The sequence below is a fragment of the Acanthochromis polyacanthus genome, chromosome 11 (genome assembly GCF_021347895.1).
Source record: "Acanthochromis polyacanthus isolate Apoly-LR-REF ecotype Palm Island chromosome 11, KAUST_Apoly_ChrSc, whole genome shotgun sequence".
Classification (NCBI taxonomy): domain Eukaryota; kingdom Metazoa; phylum Chordata; class Actinopteri; family Pomacentridae; genus Acanthochromis; species Acanthochromis polyacanthus.
In genome coordinates, this window is record NC_067123.1 from 37,769,850 (window position 1) to 37,790,392 (window position 20,543).

Here is a 20,543-nt window from a genome sequence, read left to right on the forward strand (position 1 = left end):
CTCAGTCTGAACTACTGAAAATCCCCATCTCATTTTAGTGTTGTGCCATAAAGGCTTTAACAAATTAAATCCGTCTGCTTGTCAGACTGTAATAACCTGCCAGCATGGGAGATTTTCATTGAAATATCTAAACTTAGGAATTAAAGTCTTTATAATCATATCATGTGATTCTTAATTATCATACCTTGTGGGCACAGGGACCTCAGTAAGGCCTGTGATAAGGACTGCAGGCGATAGTCGCACAAACGCAATTATGGGCTTCTCCAGGAAGTCCACTTCTCCCACCAGCACATTGGAAGCCTCAGCACCCGGAGGAATCTTTTTCATGAAATTCATGTCCACCTGAAATAAAGGAAAGTGTGGAATCACATATACAGATGAAAACTCAAAGTGTAGGCACAGAAGAAGTAATTGTGATAGAGAATGAGAAAGTATTCCACTGGAAATACAATGAAAAAAGATGAATGCATGTAAATGTAAAGGATGGCAGCAGGTCGATAGGATGCTACGATAGCAGATGAAAGATAAATAAAGTTAGTAGTAGCATTAAAAACAACATAGTACTGAGCAAAGACTGTCCATTGTTGTGATTTATTACTTTTCAGGTTCTCCAAGTAAGTACTGTTTCTGTGCGATGCTAAATAGAGATCTGAGCATGGCAACAATTTCTTCATCACTGTGGAGAAAAGACTGTGCCTTCATCTGTCTTTTGTATCCTATGACTCATATAAACACTGCACCTTTTTTTTGGCAGTCATAATGGACTGTTTTGTGATGATAACTACTTATGGCAGCATGCCATTTTATTTAATGGATGACAGAACTACAAAATGGTAGGATGATTGGAAGCCATGCGACGGAGGCGTACTTTCCAAAGTAAACAGTTAAATAACTAAGACTCCTTCTTTGATAACCAGTTCTTAGTCCATTACAGGTGGAGCAATGACTTAAGAAACAAAAGGCTAATGGGTATGTGAGGCTGGATCTCGTAGATACTGCTTTCAACACAGGCCAATGAAATGTCTGTGAAAGTCCCAAAACTGAAGAAAAACAGACTGATGGACTCACTCATGGCCCATTTCACCGTGATGCACAGTTTCTATGCTCAGCACTGTGGTTAGGTTACCTTGCTGAAGTCGACACTGCTGCTTTCTCTACTGACCCCTACTTTAGATGGCCTCCTCTCCGCTGCCTTGTTGCCATACAGATCGTTCGGGAGAGAGTGTGGAGACACCAGTGGTCCTGGTTGGGACAAGAGGGAAATAAACAAAGCGGTGATGGACAACGTGTAAGTATTTGGTTGACAAAGTCCAGAGGAAAACAGCTGTTTGATTCACCACAAAATACAATTTAAAATGTATGCATAACTAAATGCCATTTGTCTTTCATAATCTCTCTACTCAAAGGTTAATTTTGACGTAACAGAAAAAAAAGTTCAAGGAATTTTTATCTGTATATTTTACAGCATGAGCTTAACAAACGGGAAGCAATTTCACAGACATTTACTCTGTTGGCAGCCCTGATAGAAAATCCTGAAATCACACTGCTGAACACAGATTTGTGATGCTATATTACACGGTAAATAAGTACTTTAGAGTGACATTTCTGTTCTGTGTAACTAAACTGATCACAAAACTGAATCGCTGCATCAAAGTTATGCAGCCAAGTATCCTGTTTATTTAAGTGGCTAGGGAAAGTTTTTGTGCTCCCGTTTTCAGTTTATTTCTCCATTATTTGTGTTAGTATCAGTCCAACATGTTCTTCCAAATGACAAACTTTATCAGACATTCTTTACATTTGAAAAGAACACAAATCTCTCTGTTTTTATTGTCCCAGTTGCAGGCGTTAGGAGACATTTTTTCTGGAAAGATCAATGGCATAAAATAAAATTTAATAGTCAGGCAGTTAAGAAGTAGTAGTTGGATGTGCTGTTTTTCTTCACATTTTCGACTGAAGGTGAAATAATTTCCTCCACCAAAATCATTACTTGTTAGAGGTGATGATTTGACCATGATGGCTCTCAACAGGGAAGGGGATATATTTCACACTGTACTGTTCCTGATTGCGCCCCGTCTGTTCAGCTCATCGCTCTGGCACTGGAGTCAATCCTGCATAGCTCAAATTCATGTCAGCTTTGAGCTAAAGGTGAGTGGATTTGTTTAATATTCCTGACAGTTCACCATCCCCAGACTTTGGCACCTTCAAGAGTTGAAACTTCTGCATTCTGTGCATAATTGGCTGCACACTCGGCACAACATTGCTTATGTGGTTTGAGCCATACCAGATACAGGAAACGCTAGCACTTGTGGTGACATGAGGGAGAGAGATGAAATGAAGGAGTAATGTGTCTGAATCAAAGGATAGCATAGGCATGCTATCCTCTGAAATTCTGAGATAACTCTTCTTTTACCAGGTTTTCCTTCTTTTAGAATTTTCTACATCTACAGAAACACATTTAGGTGAAATAATAAAGCAACCATTAAAACAAAACGTGCCATTTCTGCCAGCATGTGTTTTGGCAGGTGATCTATACCCTTGAACTGTACCCTGGAGTAATCCTCGTGGACGCTGGGTAGCTGTGACTGTTCAACAGAAGCATGATTGCTCACATACCTGACAAAGCCTCTAGGAATATGAGAGGGATTAGCTTACGTTGTGTCCGCCAACACACTTCATTCAGGAGGGCTAAGCCCTGGAATGCTCCCCCATAGCAGCCTTTTAAACTGTGGCGTCACAGCACTACCTCATTCTTATGCAAAAGCGTAATATAAATAACTAACTCTTATATGGGACTGGCAGCATTGGCGGCACTGACTTTTGCAACAGCAGCTAAAAAGAAGACAGCATCAAATATAGTGCACATTCATAGCAGCCATATAGAAGTATATATTGAGGCAGTCCATTCTCCTTTCTGTAATTTACATCACAAAGGGAGACAGAAATTCAAAGCAGTCATACATATGCAAGGGGTATGTAGTGACACTAGGCTGAGATACATCTAGATGCAACCGTTTTAAAATCCTCTGTTTTATAAAATTGACCACTGCTAGTTCTGGTGAGGCTAAATAAGAGCGAGACAAATGCTTGAGACTTAAAGAAGCACTTCAGCAGGGCCTACAGTAGACGTCATGCATCGTGTGCACCAATGATTCCCTCACTGCCTTGTATAGAGGCACATGACTTTATACTCAATGGAAGCGTGGCATGTATATTTATAAATAGCCTGCAGTCAACGCAACACCACTGCTAAACGTCTACATCACTGCATCCTCGACTATAAGTATTTCTGACCTTTAAGCCTGACAGTTTATGGTATCGAGACATATTACTTCAAATGACACATTAAGAGCACTTTACTGTTCAATACATGAATATATGATTAACTATTTAAAGTCAACAGTATGTAACAATGCAGTTTTTACAGACTATAATGAACACCAAAGCACATTAGTAACTGCTATGATTCGAGCTTTAAAAGCTTTGAAACTCTTCTCTGAGTAAACCACACACTGATGCCAAGATGCTTGCTTCTTAATGCCGTGTATTTTCCTAGAAGGGGGTACAATTACAGAAGCTCGTCAGCTATAATAAGACCTCCCCCAACCTTTCAGATTCAGCTCCCACCAAGTGAACGCTGATTCTAATGACCCATACTTTCAAATGGAGTCATTCCCAGAGTGAAACAGACACAGACATTTGTACGCACACGCACACAGAGTCTAATAATAAACTCACATGGCTGGGTTTGGGTAGAACAAAAAGTCACTGTAGGTGCTGGTGTGACAGTACATTCAGCACCCAGCACGCAAACGTCGGTCTCAGGATTATTTTTGGCTATGCTGTTGGGACACATTGCTCTTACTACGCTCTTAATCGGGTAAAAGAATGTTTATTCTTAGGAATTCATGAGGAGGAAGAAAATGGATGCCAAATGACGCAACGTGTAAGTTAAAAAAAAAAAGCAGCTGCATGACATTTCTACTGATGCAAATTCAAAAATGGAGCAATCATCTAGGGGTAAAACATGATAGCTAAAAGGATGGAGCATGTATTATATCAGTGTCTTCATCATACACCATAAGGACCTAACAAGTAGGGATGTCCCCAGATATGTTGTAGGCAAGATCCAAGGACAGTTATGAAGATGTGCTCTTAATGTGGAACCTATCAACAAGGCACCAATGCACTCTGATTTAATGCCACAAAAAATATAAAATAAACAGCCAGCAGGCCCTGTTACTACTCACACTAAAAGAAAGTGTGCACAAGAAAAACTAAGCAACATTTTCAAAGTCCTCCTTCAGAAATTTTACAAGCCATTTTAAAAACTGTAATAGGACATCAGTGATGAAGTTTTACTTTTTATACTAGGCTGATATACTGATTTTAGTGTAGGTCTCTGTAAGGTTAAGTTCACGCAGTGCAACTGTATGTTGCAATAAATACAGAACATTAACAGAGTATTAGCAGATACCAAGGACAAGGTGAAGGACTGATCAGAGAAAAACAATTCATATAAACTTGATCAGGACATCCCTTCTCACACATTTTACATAAAATACCGTGAAAATTTAAAAAATAAAACATCAGAAGACATGTGATATAGTTTGAGAGAAAGACAGAGCAAAACATTTTGGGGAGAAACCATGCAGCCACATTGAAGGAGGAGAGAAAGGGGATGTGACGAAGCAAGGCACAGGTGCTAAACGTGTGAGAAAATGTGTGGAGACATGTTTGAATAGCTTAAAGTATAGAAAGTTTAGAGGGCAGGACGAGAATGAGAGAATAGAAAAGCATGGGTCAGTGGAATGAACAGAAACAGAAAAGGGAAAGAAGCAAGACTAATGAGATGGAGAATTGAAGAGTGTCAAAAATTTTGTGGATAAGCACAGTGTCACAGCCAGCGAGCCTTGCTGTGGGTTACTAATGAGATGGCCATAAGGCTGGAAGGTAACAGGGAGCAGAGCTTTCATGCTAGTGCTAGTGTTCTCTGTTCAAGCTGTGACTCACACTTGCAGGCTACACAGATATTTGCCTTCTAAGGGCAGCAGCTCAAGGTTGCGGGATGCCAAGGATTCTCTCCGGCTGAGCTGTGGTGATATTGCCTCTTCTTCTGCAGAGTTGGGTGGGTCGTCATCCTCGGGAGGAGAAACCACTACCTCAGGGATGCCTTGAGGGCCGTGGCCTGTGCCATGGGTTTGTGTCGAGCTCTGAGAGGAACGGCGAAAAGACGAAGGGGTACTTTGAGGGGTGGTGTGGGGAGAGTGGCATGGGGATAGCCCAGTGTTGGAGGAAGAAGAGGGCAGTAGGTGGTTGAGCAGGACGGAGACTCTGGACTCTCGTCTCTGGGACAGGTTGGAGACAGAGGAGGCTGCCCCTGGCTTGTGGAGAGAGAGACGTGAAGAGGAGAGACCCTCTCCTAACAGAGGAAACAATGGCAAAAAAAGGAGAGGAAAAGGAGATAGCAGGAGGGGAAGGAGGAAAAGGAATAAGGAATGGAGCAGAAAGGAAAAACATATGAAGTAGAAGTACATCAAAGATGGTATTAGAAGGAGACGGGGAGAAAGGGTGGGCAGCAAGAGCGTGGCAGAAGTGTAGTTAGAGAGATTCGTGCTTGCATAAATGTGAGCAAAAAGCATGGCTGTGTGCAGAAGACACTAGGAATGACTCAGTGAGGCATGTAGGAGAGTCTGCAAGGGCCAAACAATGTGCTGCATTCAACTCCAAACAAACCAGTCACACACCATGACTGAACAGAGGCAAAACTCTTAAGTTCAGAGAGTCGTGCAGGCAAGAGAGGATGAGTTAGCACGATGTCAGTGCACTGTAAGCAAACATGTGCTCGACCACAAACAGATCAGTCATAACTCCTACACAATACATCTTCATTTGAATATACATCTTTCACACAGCAGCTATTACCACCAATAACCTTTAATGCGACACACCAACATTTTCACCTTTCACCTTTTGCGTTTCAGCCTTAATGATATGGAAATGCAAGCCCAACAAGAACCACAGGCACAGAAGTGGAGAATGCAATATTTCATTCATTATTAAAACCTCAGGCTGTACACCCAAGATCTTAAAATGCACACCATACATTAACACCACTGTGGCCGTGCCCAGTCAAAAACACACAATGTTGACTCCACTTGCAGGTAAAGCATTATTTCCTGAAAGTCACTCTGAGGAGTGATAACAATCATTAATTCAAACCCCAAAGCCAGGCCAGCCATACAGGTTAGCACATATACTGGCACCCAAATTTCTCTTTCACTACTGGGACCAACTGCTTCAACAAAAATTATTCTCTAAATTTTACTCACTTTTACCATCCACCTTCTACGCTGGCATTGAGGGATTTGAACAGTGGATTTTAAGAACAGTTCCCCAGTGGTGGAAAATATGGACGAAAAAGAAATATGAGTGCATTGGAGGATCTCACCGTTTCTTTCAAGCAAGAGTGGGTCAGAATGTTTCTTGCCTATGTCAGCAATGGAGCGCACCAGCGGGATGCGATTGCTGAGCTTTCTTTCATTCTGATGATGGTGTTTCTTCAACATTGCTTCCCGCACCTTGTTACGCAAATCCTCCTTCAGCTGACCTGATGCCACCATGCTGTCTATCACCATGTCTGAGTTAAACACAGGCAGGACCAGGGATGGACCACAAAAAAATGAAATTATAAATAGGCCAATGAAAATTAATACATAATTAATTAATACATAAAGCATTAATACAGTCATAAATATCTATCTGCTATATTTACCTCATATTTTTGTAACAAGGTTACATAAAGATACAATATCCTGCATTTAGAAAAAAAAAGATTTCAGAGAGTATCAAAAATTTACCTGCAATTTCTTCGATACTATTGGCCCTCATATCCAGCATGACTGTGCCATTAAGTATGCAGCTCCGCAGTTCAAATAAGCTGTGCAATGACAACGTGGCCACATATGGCTTACTCCACCTCTCCCCACCATCTTCCACATCCTCTTCAAACTTCAGCCACCTGTAGATGTTCACCAACAGCACGAGCAGACAGAAAAGTTTTACTTGAGTCCAGAAATTATAAGTAACAAAAAAAGAGCTGCAGTTCAAGAAAACACTGTTCTGACTCACAAACCCCAGCTAGATTTTTCATTAGCCAAATTCAAATCTCGTTTTTCAGAGCACATACTGCAATGCAACCTGGATGACTTGTAATCCATATCTGTATTTCAGTATTTAGTATTTCATCAGGGAGGCATTGATTCAGATTCAGTTTATTTAAAAAAGGACAGCGAGCAGTTACATTAAAAAGATGGCTGCACCAGATTTAGCATCATGCTAATTTCCATCTGTAGTCCTTGAAACCTTGATCACAATTGCAAGGTCAAACTTCAACATTCTTTGCAAAATGACCTTGTGAAAGTATTGTGAAATGTGGCTGGGTATGAGCCTAATCTTTATCTCTTCAGATCTCTAAGAAAGACTGACTTGTGAAAAAAAGGACTGCTGCAGATTCTGGTGGCTACATGAAACACACCTACAGAACCAATGTTGAGCGATTTTGACAATTCTTCCCCAACAGCTCTTAAACGAAGTACTTTAAAATAAATTATGAAATTTTGAAAAATTGCACATTGTAATTCACTTTTGATCTATTCCTAGTATTCGCAAAGTTCACAGCAATTTGCACATGCACTGAAACAGCAGCCATTACAGCTAATAGCTATGACTAATAGTCAGGAGAGCCAAGACTTCCACTTAACTGCTATTATGCTATAAAACTATCATACAGAGGTATTCTGCTAAAATACTGAAAACTAATATCTGTTCAAAGAGCCAACAGATCTATTCTATGGAGCTCTGCCTTTAACTTAATGTGGCTGCCATCATGCTGTTCACCCCTTGAGCTGCTTTCTGACCTGGCAGTCTCTTTCCACTCTGTGGCACTGCCGTCTCTGAAGGAGAGCTCATCCAGCTCAGTGAAGAGGTCATGGGGGACGTGCTCGAGGTCATCATCCTCTGTGCCCAAGATGAACTGTACCCTCTGGGACGGTGTGTCTGAACACAGAGGAAGTCAAATGTCAAATTTAGGGAAACTACAATGACAACAACACATTGATAAAATTCTCAACAATTATCTGCTATTAAACATACCCTGTGGCATTTCTGACCATTGGAATTTTTATGCACAGACCCTTCTAATGTTTTCACATCAAAATATATACTCACATGCAAAAGAAACGCAAGTTTCTTTTACCCGATGAAAAATTAAATTTGGTTTCCCAAAACGAAAATGCATTTGGTACTTTGTGGTGCATGGTGGGTTCTTAACATTTTCTGTTGCGTTTTGTAAGGTTGGTGTGAAAACAGAAAACGAATCGTCGCAATACACCAATGCATCGATGATGTGGACATGATTCACACTTTGCACGTGCAATTGAATATGCACGATTTATCGACACCTTCAGTGGGTATAAATTTCATTCAAGATCATAGGCATTTCACTTGCTGTTTAACTATGCCACACTTAAACCAAATTGAGAGGAACCAAGCCATCGGACGTCTGCAAGCTGGAGAGTCTGTCCGAGACATTGCCCGTCACTTTAATGTCAACATCACCACCATTTACCGTCTCCAGCGTCGATACTCTCCAGCTTGCAGACGTCCGATGGCTTGGTTCCTCTCAATTTGGTTTAAGCGTGGCATAGTTAAACAGCAAGTGAAATGCCTATGATCTTGAATGAAATTTATACCCACTGAAGGTGTCGATAAATCGTGCATATTCAATTGGACGTGCAAAGTGTGAATCATGTCCACATCATCAATGCATTGGTGTATTGCGACGATTCATTTTCCGTTTTCACACCAACCTTACAAAACGCAACAGAAAATGTTAAGAACCCACCATGCACCACAAAGTACCAAATGCATTTTTGTTTTGAGAAACCAAATTTAATTTTTCATCGGGTAAAAGAAACTTGCGTTTCTTTTGCGTGTGAGTATACATTATAAAATATACAGGCTTCAAAATGTAAAATAGTACACAAAGCATAATAAAAGGGGATGGTGGAGTGATAAAACCAAATTCTTTAGGACAAAGTGTGTGACTGGACAGCATGACTGAACTAGGGCCTTCAGAGGCCTTGGGAGATTATATTATTAGGGTAGGGTACAGCATCATTTAGCAGAAAAGCAGTTACGCTTTTCTGCTAAATGAGGAGGAATACATATGCATGCTTGAGCCTGAGGAATCTTTTGAAAGAAAGTATCCATGAGAGTATAATGAAAACTTGGATGCTTTCACCAATATTCTTTTCATGTCTGATTCAATTAGAGGGCAGATATCGGGACATCTGGAACCAGAGAGAAAGCGGAAATAGATGCAGCAGATTACACCACGGGGAGGCAGAAACTGAAGGACTGGAAGGGAAAAGGGAGAGTTACTTTATGTTAATGCATGTAGATGTGTGGTGGTGTGGTGAGTATCATGCACATGTGAGCAAAAATATGTAGTAAATAGAATTATAGTTAGCATCGGTGGCATAGAGAAAAAATACATTCTTCAAAGAGTTCAACATATTGTTTATGTGCTTATGAGTCTGGCTGCTGGGATGATGCAGCAACTTCTCACACAAAATGCATGTACACACATCACTTAAAATGTCATAGCCTTCAATCTGTCAGAGGCTGGCTCACAGTGGCCTTTAATGCCTTTCAGAGCTGAATGTTTTATTCAAAACACTTTGAAGGATGGAGCAGCACAGAGGGTTTAAGCAAAGCGGTGCTCTACTGCGTCCATATTTTTATTGAGTGAGTATCCCATGACCACTGGAACACTAGAAAATCATAGCATTTCATTTAAATATAATTTTTTTTTGGTTCACTACAAGTATTGGGAATTACATGCACCAGAAAATTCTCATCAATGAAAAGCTAAGCTAGGGCTGTGTCCAGAATCACTCTCCCTTTAGTAAGTAGTGCTCTGCATTTACTGGTTGACACTTTATTTGAGTGTCTGAATTCCAAGTGCATAAATCTGCCCAGTATATAGTTCACTCAAAGATTTTGCAGTGTAACAAAAACAATGTCATGTACGATCCACCACAATGCAATGTGCCACATTTTACAGACGCCCAAATGTCACTGCATGATTCAACAGCTGACGGTGATTAATCCAAATTGACAATGATTAGTAAGTGTCCTAAATCTCAGTTTATTGTTCACTGCTGAGTGAATATATATGGGAAGAAATTTATAATGAGGCAGATTTTTTGACATTGAACAGGGCTTTCTATTCTGGATTGCAACAGTTTGTTATCTTAGGCAAGCAAAACACAAGTGAAGGAGCTTAAAAGTACACATCAACTGCAAGCGACAGTACTATGGGAAAAATATAAGAGGAGAGACAAGAATTGAGATAGAAAAAAGAAGAGCATGGTAAAAATTGCAGGCATTAAGATATCTACTGTTGGTTTGGTGTTATAAGTCTGTAACAGTTCCCAACCATAAGTGGGGGATTCCCTGCCATCTTCCTTCCCCTCCTCAGAGTCTTTCTCTTTCTTCTTTCGGTGATGTTTGTGTCCTCTGTGGCGATGCCTCCGCTTGCTTTCCCTTCCAAGAGGAACATGGACGCCTACGTATACTGCTCTGTGGCCTGTTGAAAGAAAGAAACAACGTCTTTTCAGACAGCTTTCCTTCTGCACATTATTTCATACAACTGAAAAAAAAGAAAAGTAAGAAGGGTATTGACAGCAAAACAGTACTAAAGAAAGAAAACAGAAAATTTTCAAATACAAAAAACTTAGAAAACTCATATTGTAACCTGGGTTCTGTAAGTGAAGAGCTTATCTCTTCACCCAATTACATAATTCAGATGTATGGGGAATGACCCCATGCTTGTAAGGGTGCATGAATACTTGTTTAAGACAGAGCAGCTTGCATGGTCACGCCCCACAGGTTACCTATAAAGCACCTGTGCTGGGGTGAATTCGCTGGCAGTTTGATCAAAACGTGTCTGCAAGCAGTCAAAAGAGCTGGAGAGTCTTCTCTCTCAGAGAACCAAGGTTACAATATATCTATACATTCTCTATTGTCTCGAGACTATCGCTCCCCTCCATAACATATTTCATATGTACAGGGTAGCTCTTGAAGACACCCTGCTAAGAGATGGTGCAGTCCAAATCACTTATATATGACAAAGGAACTATTTTCAAATGTACAATTCTTTACATACCAATCAGGCAGAGGGCCTTCACAATGAAAAGAGCACACCTGAGAGGCAGAAGGGCTGCTTGGGTATATTCCACTGTTGTGGACCGTGACCGAGGCCTGGTACGTAGCTCTAACCACAGGCCTTCCTCAGCACATGTAGGTGCAGGAATCTGTTCCTCTCAGCCATCAATCTGAGCCCAGTCAGGAAGGGATGAAACAGGCTTTCGTCAGCCTGAGACAGCAGGTCTTTCCCAAAGTGGAAACTTCCAAGGTGTCCCATTGAGAGAGACAAACCCCTGGGACCACGGCAAGTGGAGCCGAAGAGGAGCCAGCAAAACCAGCCTCGCTCCTGCCTAAATATATGGAAGAAGGGGCTAGAGATGCATGAAAGCCTGAAGGCTCAAAGCAGACTACAGGGCCATGTGCGTACTAGGGCATCCCACCCCGAGGTGGATCATCATCCCAAGAGGGAATTGAAGAATCGACAATATGTCAACTCTCTGGAACTGAAAAGGTCAAACCTTTGCCCTGACAATCCCACACCAAGTCATCTTAACTTACTGAGGATGGAGTCATTGTTCTTCACATGACTTCTGCTGCTATGTTCAGTGTTTTCGGCACATCTGTGACTCCGAGTAAGCACAAGAAAGGCAGACCCTCTGCCACAGCATGGTTGCTAGCCTGCCTATTGGCAATGATGCGGTGACTTTAAAATTTTGGCAGGAACTGCCAGAGAACAAGGGGAATTGCTCTACCAACAGCAAATCAAGAACTCAGTGCTGCCCTGAGCCTTGCATGTGTTCCAAGAGGATAGCCAGTAACAGTGGCATTACTCCTCTGAGCCCAGGCAGACCAGCTGAGAGAGGGGGTAAGACGCCCACTGTCCCAGTCTACATTTGTCACGGACTACCACTAAGGGCATTAGCTGGCTACCGTAAACAATTATCTCCAGGAGCATTGCTGAGATGTCGACACGGCCAGAGGAATGTGCTCCTCACCTGCTGCTTAGCCAATTGGGAATCAGCAGGGATCCCACCAAGAATTCTACTTTGCAACACCGCAAGCAATGTGCTGGGAAGGTATCACAGTGACACTGAATGAATGCCTTTGTTTCAAGAGATACTGGCTTGACTGGGCTGGAACACAATATACTTCCCATTGCTAGCCAAAATCTGCACTCAACAAAGACTACTACTGAGCATGTTGGCAGCCCACTACAGCAACATGCTTCACGGCATTCAAGCGTCAGTAGAGACATGCCAACACGGCTGCAGGAAAGTTTCCTCATCTGCTGTTTAGCTGACCAGGAAGTCTGCGCTCAGCAGGGATCCCACCTAGAACTTTAGCTTACAAACCCGCAAGCAACATGTTGGTAAAGAACCACAGTCATAATGAATGAATGCCAACTTGACCTGACTGTAACAAAGTCTTATTTTTTCTTGCCGTTAGTCAATGATATATGTACTCAGGATGAGCTCCACTGAGCTCATTAACTCATGAACTTGTAAGCAATACACTGGTATTGGGAATCACAGCCACAAGAGTCAGAGAGTCTGCTTGCCAGGTTATGGGGATTTGTCAGGAGGGAGGAGGGCACTTCAAGGACCCCATAGCCTTAGTCGCTGATTTTCCTCCTCTATCTGGTTGGCAATTATCACGCCTCCAACAAGCTCAACCAAGGCCTCTAGCCATTAGACACCTTTGATGCACAGTAGTAACTTTCCAGTGACTCTTGCTGCAATTTAGCTGCACTGACACCAAACATAAGGAAGGAGCCCCAGGCAGCTTCAGGAAGCAGTCCCTATCTCCCTGGTGGGGCTGGGACAGCAAAAGGTGGCATCTAGCAACCCAAAAATATGCTAAATCTCTGCCTGCACTTTTACAATGGACGACCATTCGAAGCTCCTCTACCATGCTCAAACCTCCAGATCCTTTCAGCACCTGACAACGCAGGTGATAAAGGTAGAGAGACACAATGAGTTCCAGTGTTAGCCAGTTGGGCCTGCATAGCCATAGCTCTGCTTCTCCTTGGAAGCAGATCTTAGCCATTCATTTCCTTTTGGCAGGTGAGCTGGGTGCCTTGCCAAAGCTCTCCAGATTTATTTTAGTGGCCTCTGTCCTTTTTCCTGTATTTGCTCTGCAAAGCGCAAAAAAAAACAAAACAAAAAAAACGGGGAAACTGGGCACTTTACCCCCAAAACTGGGCTGCTCTGATATGAGCAGGCATTATGAAACAGTCAATGCAAGACTATGGGCTCTCTCCCAGTAACAGTGCCAGTTGGCGACCCAAACACAGTGCACACCCATCATGGTAATCCTCCAAGGCATGGGAACATCACAACTTAAAATGTCTCTGGTGGCTTGCTATAGTTGAAAAACCATACTGTCACACTTTTACACCTTTTCAGGGGCGGGGACTAGCAACAACATGGAGGTGCTCATTTCCTTCTTTTCAACCAACCATGTTGCAGTTCAGTTAGCTTCGTGCTAAATTAACTTTGCGGAGCAAGTTGCCGAAGCCACGGAGGACTCAGCCAACCGAGATCGTATGGATATGCTAAACGGAAAAAGACCAACAGAGAAGACATCTGCTGTTAGTTGCCTTGTAAGTCTGCGCTCAAAACAGACAAAACAGTTTTACCTCTGACGCGTGTTAGCCGCGCACCGAGCAATAACTTTAACTACATTTGGGCGTCAGCAGAGAGATGTCAACACGGCCGGAGGACAGCTTCCTCACCTGCTGAAGTCGGCTATACAGCAGAATCATTGTCTGATGAGCGCCAAATGCGCTGGTATGGAACAGATTTCCTCCCGCTGTTAGCGGACTGAATCTGCGCTCAGCACGGTTCCCACCTTGCGCGTCAGCTCACGAACATGTTATTTGGGATCACAGCCAAGTAAGCCAGAGAGACAAAGTAATACATCTGACAAAATCTGAACAGGGAAACGGCAATCCAGGGAGGCTGCAGGCAGACACACTCCCAAACCACAACAGGTAAGCAGATATATGCTGGAACCCACACACATTCTGCGTATGAAATAGGATGGAGAGAGACTTTCCAGATGATAGAGAACACCACTAATTAGATGTTAAGGGGAAGGTAACTGAATTTTGTTATTTAGGTACTCACTGAATCATTCTGAATCTGAAGGTGAACATCTCAATAAATGCTTATACTGTATGTATACAACCACAAAATTTTGTCTTATTCACAGCCTACACCAAAACCACGTTGCTTTCAAAATGTACGCTCTCTTTGGATAAAGAAACAAAGTTTTATTCCTATCGCATTTCATCTATGATGTTGTCAAATATCATGGTACAATTTTGACAATTTCTTCAGGGAAAACGTGTTAACTAAAGTACATTCTTTGCCGAGCTATCACAACACCGCAGATTTCGACCCCAGTAAATTAAACTAATGAGCTGACATAACAAGTAGTAAGTTTAAAGCTTTCCAGAGGGAGAACAGCAATAGGATGGAATTCCAATTCAGTATATTAAATTATTTACTTTGAAAACCCAGGAACTACAATGAAAAATGTTAACTCCAATTTAAAAAAGTGTACATTTAAAACATTAAAAACAGCATAAACAGTGTCTCAGTGCCAGGAACAGACATTACAGTCACTCAAATCCTAACATTCAGGACAGAAGACAAATAATTTCTTCCTGTATTTTGTCAGTGCTCTAGATAAGTTACTTGAAGAAAACCAGAGCATAACATTTAACTTTTTCACCCCTCTGTTTTTCCCCCAGTGTTTTATCTGCTTCCTCTCATTATTGTTGCTGCCACAAAGGGACCGTGTTCTGAAATGGAAACGCCTTATTTTCACCCTACATTCTCTGCCAGTACCCATTTTTCACAGATGAGTCATCTCTCTTTGATTTGAAAGGGAACCCCAGAGGAATGAAACCAAGATGCGGGACTCAGAGGAAGGGATAAGTGACATACACGTGACTTTAACAAATGGATAAAAAGTAAAGGAGAAGGGAGAGATAAAACACAACAGATGTAACCGCACGGAGATCAAAAAAATAAAAAATTTAAAAAGTGACAGCTTAGCTGGACAGAAAGCACAGTCACAAGAAAACTATTTTGGTGTGTATAAGTTTAAACTTACTTTCCAATTCTTCTCTTTCATAGTTTGTGTGAGTTGTGAAGCTGGTCTTTCCATGGTCAACTATTGCCTCCTCATCTAGACCCTGAGAGTGATAAGAGGAAAAAGAGAGAAGCAGAGAGAAAGACAGGATTAATGGGTTTCATATGCAAGGTGAATTAGTTCATTTCTGTCGTCCCCTATGTATTACACCCGTTTTCTAGATCTTTTCGAAATTTTATTGTAAAGAAAAATATCTATACAAATCATTAGACACTAATGGTTGCTGAACAGATAGTTTCTCCTGTTTGTGTTTCAACTAGCATTAATCTCATGCTGGTGATTTTCCTTTGGCAATCGCGAAAATCTCTTAGGGAGGGGCAAAAATTCACCCTGCGCAATAGCCTTAAGCACATAAGTACAAGTTAAGTAGTAGTTTTGTACATGGTTAACAGTCCATTTTCACACCACTTAAACATAGCAGTTCAGGGAAATACCTTAGTTCATGATCTGGGCAAAAAGGCAATTAAGAGCACCTAGTGATAAGTAGATTGTCACATAGTCAAACAGGTTACATTTCAACAACCTGCAGGACAATGTAATGCTGCAAGGTATCACAGGGAATATTATAAGGGCTTATCTGTGTGCTGTGTTTCCCAAACTAATTAGTCTGTATTGGAAAATCTATTCATTGTTATGGTCCATGTGATAAGGTCGACTTTCATAGCAACATCAAAAGGCTGGCTACACTCATTAAGAGAGAGGTTATGACCTTAGCGCAAATAATTAGTCTGATATCAATGTCATGGAAACATCAAGAGATAGAAAGATCCAATTAGAGGAGACGTAAGGCTGTCAGGACACATGACATGCATAATATGTATCAAATCTACATAAATACTGTATTTAAAAAACAAACAAATTACAGTGTCCTGAAATAATGATTATGGTATACAACTACACAAATACAAGTGCTGTATTTGTGAGGACACACATCACCTAGCCCTTAAATGTGCTATTAGCACTAAGCAGTCCTAACTCTAATGTTTAAATCACAACAGTCCATGATAATGGGGAAAACCTGCAACTCAAATTTTCAAAATGCAGTATTGTAAGACAGCATAAACATGCATGGAGGCAAAAGCCATAAACCTCGTTAACCCAGACCTGGTTTGGTCCATATTATGAACCCTGTTGTTAGTGGTCAACTGATTCCCTGACAGAACATTTAAGATTCCCACAGAACACAGTCTGCACTTAGTGCAAGATGTAGTGCCAAAATAAAACTGTTTATCAAAAGAATATAGCAACTGAAATAGATGCTACTACAGGCTGCAACTGCAAAATAATGAGAAAAACAGAATTAAGGATTGATTGATATGTTTTCTTTTTCCAGGCCAATACTAATGATAATTATCATTAATCAGGGATAACAGATATTTGTAACCATTGAACATAGATTTGCAGAGAAAATTAAAGTTTTGGTGTCAAATAAAACATTAAACTTTATTGTATTGCTGTTGCTTATTCTTGTTTTATATATAATGAATTAAAGTAGAACTTTTCCCATGTATCTTCAAGCAGTGATACGCTATTACTGATTTGTGACCAGTCAGATAATACTGTGGGCAGCACGTTGCTCAAAACCATAAAGTGAAGACTACAAATAGACAAAGGTTACTGTATCAAAGCCAAAGCAGCGCATTTTCTCATTATTATTGTCAAAAAGCATTGCTGAATATTGAACCCAATAATAGGTCATGCTGATAATCGCTTGTCTCTTAACCAGAATCCATTGCGTCCTTCTCATCACACCCCTTGAAATCCACCTACATTTGTGAGACCGGTAGTTGCAGCTCTAGTAGTCTTAACACTCCTGCTTATTGTCAGGCCACAAAGAGGCACCTCACACATGCAGTGAAGGATGGGCTTGTCTCCCTGATCAGTGTGCATTTCAGCTAAACATATTGTATTGTAGCCACGAAGGAACAGCTTATTTTAGACACACATTCATATGGGGTGTATAAATACCACAGAGAGCCCGTCAGCTAATCCTGTCTTTGACTGCAGGCTGATACAAAACAGGCTGATTAAAGGATAAAGAAGTGTAGCTTTGAAACAACTAAATGTTGATATCTGGCATGTTATCCTACATTTTCTTTAAGTCAGTTTTTGACATTTTATGGTATTGCATTTGGTTTGGACAGGTTCCTGAATACAGTATACAAAATCAAAATTCAACTATATTCCTGATTTCCCTTGTGATTTGGATTTATATCAATACTTCTCTTTGAATTTTTTAAATACGCAGCATTCACGCTTTTACGGAAATCCTTTATAATGACACAACAATTCAAGCAAATACAAATCTCCTGTTCCCCTGCCTCTTGGACAAACACTTTGATGCAACACAATCCCCAATTGGAGGATCTATTCAATCCCTTCAACCAATCACAGAGGGGCACTGCTGCCAAGCAGGAGGGAGTGGAAACAAAAGGTGATGATGTTGGCTGCATGCTGGAAGGATACATGATACGTGAATGATATCAGGGTCCTGTGTGCACCAATATGTCAGTCACCTCCATTGACCACACTGGAGTTATATTTTGATGGAAAGCACGTACTCTGTGGTCATCTTCTGCCCTCCCTGTTCCATTACTGAATAACTTCTATGAATAATTCTTAAATGACATACAGCTCTCCATACATATATTATTATTACCATAATTAGTATCCCAGCTATGATGAATGATGCCATCTGTGATAGTGTTTGCATGTGCAAGTCTGTGTGCGTGTGTTTCTGACTTGCTGGTGGATTTACATGATAATGAGCCACATTGCTCTCCGACAGTGCCTTGATGAGGAGCAGTAATAATTCAGCTTAGGAAGAAGAACAGCAAGTAATGAATCTCTCTCTAGTAACCGGATTTCTTTCCCCACAGCAGTTAACCGAGGGTGAGTGAATAGAAACTGGTTTCTGATGTTCATTTGTGATCATGAAGCACTTGGAACAGCAACGCGATCAAGCAGGGCTAAAAGGTTAGCAGAAAAATTCACAGATTATCACATTGTAAACAAACATCTCCCTTAACGGTCACTATTGTACAAATTACCTAAGTACAGTGCAGTTCACTTCAACAGTGTGCAAGGATTAAGAAACTACATCACAAATTATATTCACAACGAAATAAAGAACACCAGTGTCAATAACACTTTGAAAAAAAATTCAATTTGACTAAATACTTTAAAAAAGCCTTTTTCAGCATCAACATGAAAAGTAAATAACATGGAGGATATAAAATTCTGAAACAAAACCTAATGTAACAATTTCTTATAAGAGTTTCACTAGTGGTCTTCTTATGTCTCCATTCTGCAGGGATCACATGAACCAATGTTTACAAGCAAGGCACACAAAGCTGGCATTCAACTATTCCAGAGTATGGCCTTATTATTAAGCTTCTTAAAATACGTTTGCGTAATAATTTGCGTACAAACATCTCTCATCAATCATGCATTGTATGCATGTTGTCATTCTGCTTATTCAGTAAGGCATAAGCACGTGTTAAAGTCTATTGTGCCCTCGACCCTATGCTGCTTGGTACAATTTAAGAACACATGATGCAACCTGTCACGTAGCTTTGTCAAAAATAAACCCCAGTCTGGCGACCGCAGTCCCCAGGCCGGGGGGGACGATTACTGATGTAGCTCGACCACAGCTGTGCTTTGTGAGCATTATGGGCAGAGAGTCAGTAGGGAGGGCTTGGAGTGCAGAAGACCTGTCAGTAGAGAAAGAAAAGCCACCATATAATGGCATCAGCAGTGGGTTGTTGACAGAACGCAGATGTGTCTCTGGCTCCATCTACTCATTAAAGGAAGCCAAACTATTTGTCAATCAGTCACAATAATAAAACTATGTGCCTAATATTGTGTGACATCCCTTGTGCCACCAAAACAGTTTAACCCATGGAGTAAACAAGACCTTTCTAGGTGTCCCTTCATATCAGGCAACAAGATGTCAACAGCAGAGCCTTTAAGTTGCAAGGTGGGGCCTCTTTGGATTGTACTCATTTTCCAAGCACAACCCACGAATACTCAATTGGATTAAGAATCTGAGCAATTTGGAGGTCAAGTCAACACCTTGAACTTGTTCCCATGTTCTTCAAACCATTTCTAAACAATGTCTGTAGTGTGGCAGGGTGCAGTATCCTGCTGGAAGAGACCACTGCCATCAAGGGTGACCATTGCCATGAGAGCATGCATGTGGTCTGCAACAACGTTCAGTCTGGTGATCCCCGTCAAAGTAACATCCACTTGAATACCAGGAACCAAGGTAAATACTCTTCAGCTCACCAGACAGTGAATCAAACCACCACCCACCCAACAGGCCTGATTCCCTCTAATCTCCATTCTTTGCCAGCCTTGTTGTGCTGGGACCTGATCCAATCAATAGGGAATGACATAAGAGAGGTGTTACATAGTGAGAGACCTGTCTCTTGAGATTACTGAATGTTTCACACTGCCAAATGCACAATTGCACACTACAAATTAGAATTAATGAGAAATATTGAGACCAATTAATTTAGATCTGAAAAAAATAACAGAAACATGAAACTGAGATTAAAGATGGCTGCTAACCAAGTGATGTCCATTATACATTGATGAGTAAAAGCATTATAGCCAATCTTAATTGATTAACAATTAATAATTAACGTGTAGTTCAGAAAAACCAAAAGTATTCATTGAGTCTGCCCTACCTGGCTGTGCCAATGCACTGGCAAGAGTCACACTGCACATTAGCGACAGTTCTTTTGCTCCTTAATTTACAGTGCAAGTAACCTGGTATTCATGATATCTGTTCTCTTAAATCTTATTGTGACTGAGCCAATTTTGCAGCTAAACTAAGGTTCATTTTACTGTATAAATTTCAAAGATTAATTAGTTATTGATTGTTCATTTTGTCAATTATTGGTCACATATATTAGCGTGCTCTGAAAAGATTTTTCAACAGCCAACCTGAATAGATTGCAACTTTGACACGGCGGCAATCATACCGCTGGCTAATACTGATTTTTAAAAAAGCAAATAGTTCACTGCAGAGAAAGCCTGGTTCAGTAATTATTAAAGTTCCTAACAATGAGAAACTGGCATATGATGTTTGCATAAAATAAAAACGTACACATCTATCAAAAAATAAAAACCCACCACGATACACTATTGAGTATAGTTTCCATGCT

The 20,543-nt window shown here is 40.9% G+C and overlaps 1 protein-coding gene across 9 annotated transcripts in view; it reads right to left on the minus strand.

Moving 5' to 3' along the window:
- Nucleotides 1-20,543, minus strand: part of LOC110955193 (sodium bicarbonate cotransporter 3-like) — a 45,447-nt gene that overhangs the window by 15,463 nt on the left and 9,441 nt on the right. For 4 of the 9 annotated variants that reach the window (XM_051956252.1, XM_051956257.1, XM_051956258.1 and 1 more), the window contains exons 2-9: nucleotides 15,334-15,415; nucleotides 10,502-10,651; nucleotides 7,917-8,055; nucleotides 6,858-7,018; nucleotides 6,449-6,637; nucleotides 5,036-5,419; nucleotides 1,127-1,242; nucleotides 185-342 (exon numbers count right to left, since the gene is read on the minus strand). In XM_051956252.1, coding sequence (XP_051812212.1) covers nucleotides 185-342; nucleotides 1,127-1,242; nucleotides 5,036-5,419; nucleotides 6,449-6,637; nucleotides 6,858-7,018; nucleotides 7,917-8,055; nucleotides 10,502-10,651; nucleotides 15,334-15,415 — 1,379 coding nt within the window. The remainder of the gene's footprint in view (nucleotides 1-184; nucleotides 343-1,126; nucleotides 1,243-5,035; nucleotides 5,420-6,448; nucleotides 6,638-6,857; nucleotides 7,019-7,916; nucleotides 8,056-10,501; nucleotides 10,652-15,333; nucleotides 15,416-20,543) is intronic. The other 5 variants (XM_051956254.1, XM_051956259.1, XM_051956256.1 and 2 more) reach the window with 4 other exon arrangements.